The sequence below is a fragment of the Kryptolebias marmoratus genome, linkage group LG12 (genome assembly GCF_001649575.2).
Source record: "Kryptolebias marmoratus isolate JLee-2015 linkage group LG12, ASM164957v2, whole genome shotgun sequence".
Lineage (NCBI taxonomy): Eukaryota > Metazoa > Chordata > Actinopteri > Cyprinodontiformes > Rivulidae > Kryptolebias > Kryptolebias marmoratus.
In genome coordinates, this window is record NC_051441.1 from 15,076,438 (window position 1) to 15,085,097 (window position 8,660).

The 8,660-nt window shown below is 40.3% G+C and overlaps 1 protein-coding gene across 1 annotated transcript in view; it reads left to right on the forward strand.

Annotated features, from left to right (window-relative positions):
- Positions 1-8,660, forward strand: part of cacng3b (calcium channel, voltage-dependent, gamma subunit 3b) — a 23,811-nt gene that overhangs the window by 12,016 nt on the left and 3,135 nt on the right. The window contains exons 2-3 of the mRNA XM_017416714.3: positions 3,677-3,760; positions 7,030-7,170. Of these exons, the coding sequence (XP_017272203.1) occupies positions 3,677-3,760; positions 7,030-7,170 (225 nt within the window). The remainder of the gene's footprint in view (positions 1-3,676; positions 3,761-7,029; positions 7,171-8,660) is intronic.

An 8,660-nucleotide genomic window follows, 5' to 3' on the forward strand; every position in this document is an offset into this window, starting at 1 on the left:
TGGTTGGTTGATTGGTTGGTTGGTTGGTTGGTTGGTTGGTTGGTTGGTTGGTTGGTTGATTGGTTGGTTGGTTGGTAGGTTGGTTGGTTGGTTGGTTGGATGTTAATGATGACAACCAGCTGCAGTCTCTGACCTGGATATAGAACTGAATGAGAAAAACCTGTAACTCCATGTTCAGTCAGCGTGTCCTCCATTAATCTGAACATTTTGTTGTTGCTCTCCTGTACATTTTTCCTCACAATGAGGTCATGACAGCTGAAGTATTGCAGGCCCTATCCTAATGGAAATAAACAAGTACATAAAAACAATGGTTAAACATGGTTTCATGTCCTTCCTAGGGATTTTGCAAGTAGGTGCATAAAGACACAAACAGAGAGCCACCAGATTTTTTAGTCCAGTTTGCTCATAATGTTTTTATTCGGGATGCTGGATCTGTTTGCTGACGAAGAGGAAATGCTGTTTTAAACAAAAATACAACAGTCCACTGTTTGTGCAAAGATTGTGTTATAATTTTGGAGGGGATTATTTCATTTTTATGAATACACAATCGCTTGAAAAATACAGCAAGGTGTGTAACAACTGAAACTGATGCAATAAAATGTTCACCCAGACTTCTGATGATCATTTAATGAATTATCTTGTAAATGTGCAAAACACATTGACAGTCTCTGTGCCGTTAAAACCTCTCACCCACTCGCCGTGGAGTCCAGTGGTCCCGCCAAAAACAGTTTCTGCGTGTGTATATATGCTATAGAAACACCAAATTTCATTCTCCACATTGGATCATCATCACACACAACAGAGAGTAAAAAAAGAAGGGTGGTAAGCAGCTTTAAGTAGGTTGCTGTGGCAACCGTTTCATTTTGTGTGTAGGTATCCAGTAAGACCTTTAGTCTTCACATATGAATATTGGTTTAAACGTTCCTTTGAGATCATGACTCACTGCACAAAAAGAAGAAAACCCTTAATGAAAACGTGAGAGCGCTGATATTACACATGCGCTTGTGTTTAGAAATTAAACTGAATCGGTTAAAGTATAAGTAAATGGGCCTTGATTCACTGGGAAATTATCTCTTTAATTTAATTTTTTTTTTTTTTTAAAAAAAAGAGTCTGAAATCTTTTAAAGCAGTCAGAGGTTAGTTTCTGTCCCTAACTGCATGAGCTGGATGAATCGGTTTATAAACGATTTTTCGGAGCGCTGGAAAGAGCCTCGTCAAGTGCAAAGAAGCCATTAGGTTTAGTCATTTATTTGTTCACAGCCAGCCTCTCTCCTCTCATTTCTCTCTAATTCTCCTGTGCCATTTCACCATCAAACCTCTTTCAACCAGCCTTTCCTCTCTCTTCCTCCCTCTTCATCTTCCCTGTCAGCTCTCCCCACTTCATCCTTCCTCTGTCCCACTCCCTTTCATAGCGCCTGTGGTGTTGACCATGTGTGAATGGGACTGAATGATGGGTGGGAGGATGTGCGCAGGGTAGTTACACATCTGCATGGCACATACGAACACAAATCCACAAGCACACACGCACACACACATCAGGGACACTAGTGGATGTGTGTGTGTTGAGGAGGTTGGGGGAATGAGTCACTCGCTGCACGACACATGGCGTGCTTGTAGGAGACTGCATCATATTTAATACAACACAAATAAACACATATATTATACATGTTTAAAACATCAGTACAGAAGGTTTTTCCTTGTGATGAATAAAGATGTTCATGTATCATTTTAAGGAGCTTGGTTTATGTTTGTATTCTGCTGATTTACTGTGTGTTTTTCTGCTTACTGTGGTAAATTGGTGTATATGTTCGCATTCAAGGGCTGATGAGACGTTTCATTAGTGTTTCCTGGACATACCCTGATTGCTGCCGCTCTGTCTTGCGTCATGTCCTTTCTCTGCGTCTACTGCTGGGTTTGTTTTCTGTCTTTTATATGTTTACTACTTTCACACACTTTTCTTAAAATCTTGGTTTGATGCGGTTCAGTCGCAGGACGCTTGAATGACAACTAAAATACCCTCTCATGTTTGCATAAATGTTATAAATTTGTCTCAAAAAAAAAACATGCATGTTGCATTGTTTTACCAAGTTAATAAAAGGTACTTGCGTCTTGACACTAGTGTCTGATCAGATAATGATGCTGCTGTTGTGATAGATTTGCATTTAGGCCACATCATAAACGGAAAAATGACAGAGTTTACAAAAGTAGGATATTGCAAAGTGATCTCTAGGATAAAAGCAAAACCGTACTTTATCCTCTAAGGATGGAGCCTCAACAGGTGCGGTTAGAGCTGTCGTCCAACAATTGCTAAGTCAGCTGTGCTCAGTCTGTGTTTATATTTAATTTTTGGTTTAGTTTTCTCTGGATTATTATGAGTTTTTGGTTGTTCTGAGGGGTTTTTCTTGGTTATTTAGTTACGCTCTTGGGTTTTGTTTATTGTACTATTATTGCTATGAAACACAGCATTCTTTGAAGAAATGGATCATTCCTGCACCTTGCATGCCATAGTTATAAACAACGACACATGACCTGTTAGTGCTTGGAGTATGTGCTGGGCATGACTCTCAGCTACTACCACACCAGATTTTAGCTCATTATCTCTAAAATCCTTATTTTTAGCTTCTTACATAACACTTATACTCCATTAGTAATCAGCACACCTATTGTCATTCAGTAATCATCTCTCTCAGTATACATACTCCCTGGTTTTTCTTCAGTTCTTTGCCAGAAACTCTTTTAACCTAACTTGTTTATTGTTTGTCTTTGTTACAGTAAGTTGTCAGAAGTCTTTTTTTGTTGCTGAGACTGTCTCCTTCAGTAGGCGACTGCATTTTCTACTCATTTTCTAATGTTGGGATTTCTCAATTTCAAATCTTGAAGTATCATGTGTGTGTATTTTCTACTTTCTAACTTTTAAATTTAATCCAGCCAACATTATCAGACTTGCGCCATCGTCGGTCTTTTCAGAACAGCAGTTTCCAAAGTTAGCAGACCTTGCCTTCGTTTTCATCTCCTTGTGTTTTGAAGATGAGGTTTGAAGGTTTATTTGGTGAATAAAAATTGTTATTGTGTGTTGCTCTGAAATGCTATGATGTGATCATTATTTCAGGGGCAACAAATTGATCCTGTTCATTTTTGTTTCTTTGTTCATTCAAACTGTGGCAGTCCACCAGCCAGCATGCCAACACGAGTTCACTCCTGTTTCTAATGCGATCAAGTAAAGTTAAAGAGCTTTGTCTAGATGCTGATATTGGGAAGTAAGCATTTCATATAAAGTGTGCATTTACAGAAAATAAGGGGCAGTGTGAAACTAAACATAAACTGATGAAATGTATACAGTTTGAAAAAGCGGGAACCTTGGTTGCCACTATAAAGAAACACAAAATTTTTACAAAGCAACTAAAATTCCCTGTGGAGGTAGAGAAGGGCATGTAATCACCTAGCCAGCAGAGGTAATGGTGATATCATTTTGCTTGCAAAATTGACAAAAAAAATCCCCAAATCAACTAAATACTTAAGGGTATTCCAGAGTTAGTGTAATACACAGACAAGTAGTATCAGGGTGGTGAAGAAACTGTGTTTGTGTTTGTATGCTATAGTGATCTGTGAACAAAGACGTTTATTATAGAACATGTAAGATTTGAACTAATTTATGTGTATTTCTTTCTCTCTGCAGGAACGTTCAGAGGCGTATGTAAGAAGATAGATCATTTTCCAGAGGACGCCGACTACGAAGCGGATGCTGCCGAATACCTCCTCCGTGAGTCATAACTTTTTACATTTGAAATAAAATGTTATTAGTAATTTATTTAGTCCTCAAAATATTTCCGAGTCACGGTTTTCCCAGAGTTTTGCTATGAAGCTTTTTTTGTATACTCATCTCTCTCAGGAATAAAGTTTTTAATTGATAAACATGACTCAAAACAGTCTCGGCAGATAAACAACCAATATACCAGAAAAATTAGCCTGATATATTTTGTCATCAGGCAAAAGTTGAAGACATTTTTACAACAAACCAGTGACTTACAACATTCACAGCCTCTTTGTGCAGTTCTTCTATTGTTTTATCCTTTACCAATTATATTATCGCCTGTCAATAATGTTTCTGCTGTGGGTGTTGGTGCTTGTATTTGTCTGTTGTGTTAGTAAAATATATCAAGAACCAAGAATTTTAATGATCTCTCAGAAAGTAAGCACTGGCTTATCCTTTAGGGTCAACACAATACAAGATGGCTGCCACAGCTAAGTGTCAACACAAAGAGAGCTACAACTTTGTCAGATTTACAAATAATAAGCTAAACCTTCATGTGGTAATAGCTGAGAATCATTCAGGACACATACTCTAAGCACTAATACATCTTGCAAGATATGATTTTAAAGAATTTCCCAGGCTGCGGTTATTAAAGTACATCTATCTATTTATTTATCTTGCAATGTTCCATGAGATCATGCTTAATGTCTGTGAAAAGGTTTGACCTAAACCGCTATAACTCAGTCCCTTCTCATCATGAGATGATTAGATTACCTGTTGACTAAAAAGCAAGTACCTTTACTATCGTGCCTCAACCTCCATAAGACATTTCACTCCATGTCAGCAGATCACCTTCAACTTTAAAACCCAAATTAAACTCTATGTTTTGCAAAATGACAACATTTTGTCAGAGACTATATATATGTATAGTGTGCAGCTATTCTGGCAGCAGTCTTTATGTTGTCTTTTTTTTTTTTTCAAAAAGTCATTCATGTGCACTTCATAAGCACAATGAGACAGAAATAAAAAAAGATGCAAACACAAAGGTACCTTTTCTGATTTAGTTTTTTTTTTCTTTCAAACTCAGAGGAAAGATGGATTCAGAGAGAAAGCAGCATGAAAAGAAAACAGAAAATGGAGACAGCCTGGACTGTTTTTTTTTATGCTCCACAGAGCCTCCAAGAGCATCCCCCAAGGCAGCCAGTTAGACTGCAGGACTCAGGCTTGATTAGCCAATGAGGAGCTGGGACCTAGTGACCAGCATTTCATACAGCCCAGGGGTGTGGGCCACAGGGGCGGGGCTTGTGCGCTCCATGTTTACCAGCCGCAGTCGTTGCAAAACAAACCCCATTATTTAATGCAAAGGAGCACGAACGGGAAGACATATTTCATGAAACCTATTGGGGGGGAGGGGGGTTGTAATGTTGCAGCTGTTTTAGACATGCAGCATGTTTTCTGCATGTCTAAAAGTCCCACATCCGGGATTTCTGCGCAACATCTTTCATCGTGTCATCGCATTATGTGCACATATGGGACTCTGACAAATATTTCACCCCTACTGCAGCCTCGTTTTCATATTCATCATCTCCGTTGTTCATTATTTTGGTGTGCATATGTCAGTGTGACTCTCCATCTGTCTTGGTTTTTGGCCATCTTTTCCCTCTCCATCCATCTCTTCTCCCCCTCTCTCTCGCTCTCTTTCGCTTTCTGTTGCATAGGCATCTGAATGCTTCAGCATGTTCTGGATTCAGGCTCAGTCGGGTGTGTATCAACACACTGCAACATGTTTGTCCTGAGTGCATGTGCTAACTATGGCAATTTTGAGGTCTCCAATAGGGCTGTCCGTGCCAAGAAAGTGCTATGATTACCTGCTGAACAAAAAGATGGTACAAAGGCACGGCTGGCCACAAAAACCTATAAACACACTCACGTACTGTAAACATCTGCAAGACCCTAGCTGGTTTTTATATACAGAAACTTTAAGACGTTAGTAAAATGTGTAAATTGGAGAATAGAGGGTTTGCATGAGAAGTCATTGCAGATGTTTTGTATTTAAGTTGTGCCAACAGACACTCAAAAAGACCTCTGACTGACAGTGGACTGGCTAAGTACCTTGAAAGCACAGAGATCATAACTAAAATCCAGGAGCTGTTGTGCAATCCACTTTGCAAACAGATTTAAAAAAAATTTGATGCTATCTTTTTACAAACTACCAAAAACTTCAAGAGGACCAATTGGATTACTGCAAATGTTAAAAATAGCTGAAATCTAGGATAAAAAAGGTGATGTTGAAGTGAATTAAAATGTTACAATAATTTAATAATCTAGATAGTCTATTTAGTTAGTCCCTTCAATGTTTTTGCTAACATTTGATGGAAAAACATGCACGAGGGACAGATTTTGGTTTGTCAGCCTTACGATAAATGTACAATAACTTTAACACATGGACAAAACTGCACTTTTAAAACTAGCACCAAACAGGAAAAATGAGCCTCATGACACTTTTTTGAGTAATAACTGTTATCAGTTTGTATTATCAGCTGCAAGGTGGTTTCCATAATGTCATTTTAACTGGACACAAAATCTGTTTGTTTACAACCAGAACCTCCACTATCATCTTGTTTCCTCACCTTGGTTTTTATAGTACATGTGAAGTGATGTAATCTTTTGTTTTACACTTTGGTTTTATTATGTTTTAGGGTTTAATTAAAGTTTATTTTATTGCTGAGGTATTGAGCTTTACCCTGTAAAGACTATGGCTGTTTTTTAAAATGTGCTGAAGAAATAAATTTTGACTTGACTTACCTTAATTCTACTGGAAAAAGTCTCAAGTCTAATCAGCCATTCAGGCTTTGAAATGTTTTACTTTGGGACTTTTTCCACTGCAGAAACATGGTACATATCATAAAACTCCGTTCTGGTCAGATTTTAATGTCATTATTCGATATAATACATTATACCATATGACGTACTTTATTGTCACTTAAGGATATTTGTTTTTCTGAACTTTATTTATGATCCCTGTCGAGACCAAAAGCCTTTAATTTACAATGAAATTCATGCTTTATTTTCCAAATCCCACAATGCTTTGCCAATCAGGGAGGATTTCTAAGTGGTGCCACATTAAACAGCAATATAGCTGCATAAACTCAATAACGCAATAACATTTTTTGCAGTACCACGAGCGAAAACTCAAGTACTACCACTGCTTCATGTCCTTGTTCTTTGAAAGCCATGGCTGGATGTGATTTGACTCTTCTTCTTCTTCCTGTGTTCAGGTGCTGTGCGTGCCTCCAGTATCTTCCCCATCATGAGTGTGGGTTTGTTGTTCATGGGGGGGCTCTGCGTGGCAGCCAGTGAGTTTTACAGGAGCAGACACAATGTCATCCTCAGCGCGGGGATCTTCTTCGTGTCTGCAGGTTAGTCGTCACTGTGCGTTCCCGTTTGTGTAAATTAGAGCCTCCTCTTTAAAGCGGAGGTAAGGCAACTACCTGTGCCTCGTAGAGAAATAAAGCAGGGTAGCGTTTTTTGTTTGTTCAAAAAAAAAGAAACACTTGTTTTTGCCAAATGTGCAGCAGTCACAAGATTTCCTTGGACGCGAGCACAACTCATAACTCATTACCCTTCGTGCCAGGTCATTTCACACTTCCTCCTGGATGTCATCATTTCATGCTACAGTATGTCCAGGTATTTGTAAGAAGAGTATTTCTTTCCAAATGAAGATTTCAGCTGTAGAACCAACAAAATCTCTTCAGACATTCTGACCTGAAGGGAAGACATTAGCAGGTTAAAGCACATTTGATCTTAAGCCTTTCTTTTATGATTTTAAATTGATTTAACAATAAGGATGCCCACTGCCTTTGAGATTATCCAAAGAGGGCTTACGTTTGTGCATTACAAGAATCTGTCAATGTGTGTTGCCTTGTCCTTATGGCTTTACTTTAAGCTGAAATAATGTGCCATTCAGGCCTTTACTGACAAGCGTCATGTGTGTCTAATTCACACAAAAGAGACTGCATGAGGGAAACAAGAATATGATGATTCTTCTGTGATACAAACTGAGGACTGGAACTCACACTAGTCTGTCACACAGAGCCCTGATACACACAAAGGCATGTAATTGCTGCTTATTATCTGGTTTTCTATGTAACGTTGGCAGTTGTTGATCAGCAGTGACATTTTATACTGTAATTATTTGGCTGACAGGCCATATTATTTTGGCACTCAAAACCATCAAAGCAGTACAGCTGTCTTTTTAAATGTTGTTTCATTGGCGAACACCGTAGAAGTTGAATTTACCATCATTTAAAGTTAAAGTACTGTTCTCACCCAAAAAGGGGCAGAGCATTGTGCAAGAGCCAGATGTGTTGCTCTGTTTCATATTTCCATCACCCTAAAGGTAGTATCTCACTGGGCTGCGACTGTTGGGGACTAGGTGGAGACCCTCTTGCGGGGCAAGAGTTCAGGAGGGCGGCCCGGACGCCGTCCTCGGCGGAGCAGGCGAGAGCCGGGCTGACGTGGACCAAGCAGGCGAGAGCCGGGCTGACGTGGACCAAGCAGGCGAGAGCCGGGCTGACGTGGACCAAGCAGGCGAGAGCCGGGCTGACAAGGCGCAGCACGAACCTCTCTACGTGACTGAGCTGAGCGAAGCGCTGACCCCGACCCTCGGTGGCGAAGAGGAGAGCGGAACTTCCCTCCAGACCCTCGGCGGAGCAGAGCGGGGCGAGGCGTCCGTCCGGACCCTCGTCGTGGCACAGAGCGGAACGTTGACACCGACCCTCGGTGGTTCTGAGCAGAGGCGACAGCGTCCTCGGCGACCCCCTCGGAGACGGAGTGAAAGGCGACGGCGTCCTCGGCGACCCGGGATGGTGAGACGTCGTTGTGACGGCCGACCCCCACGGAGACACGG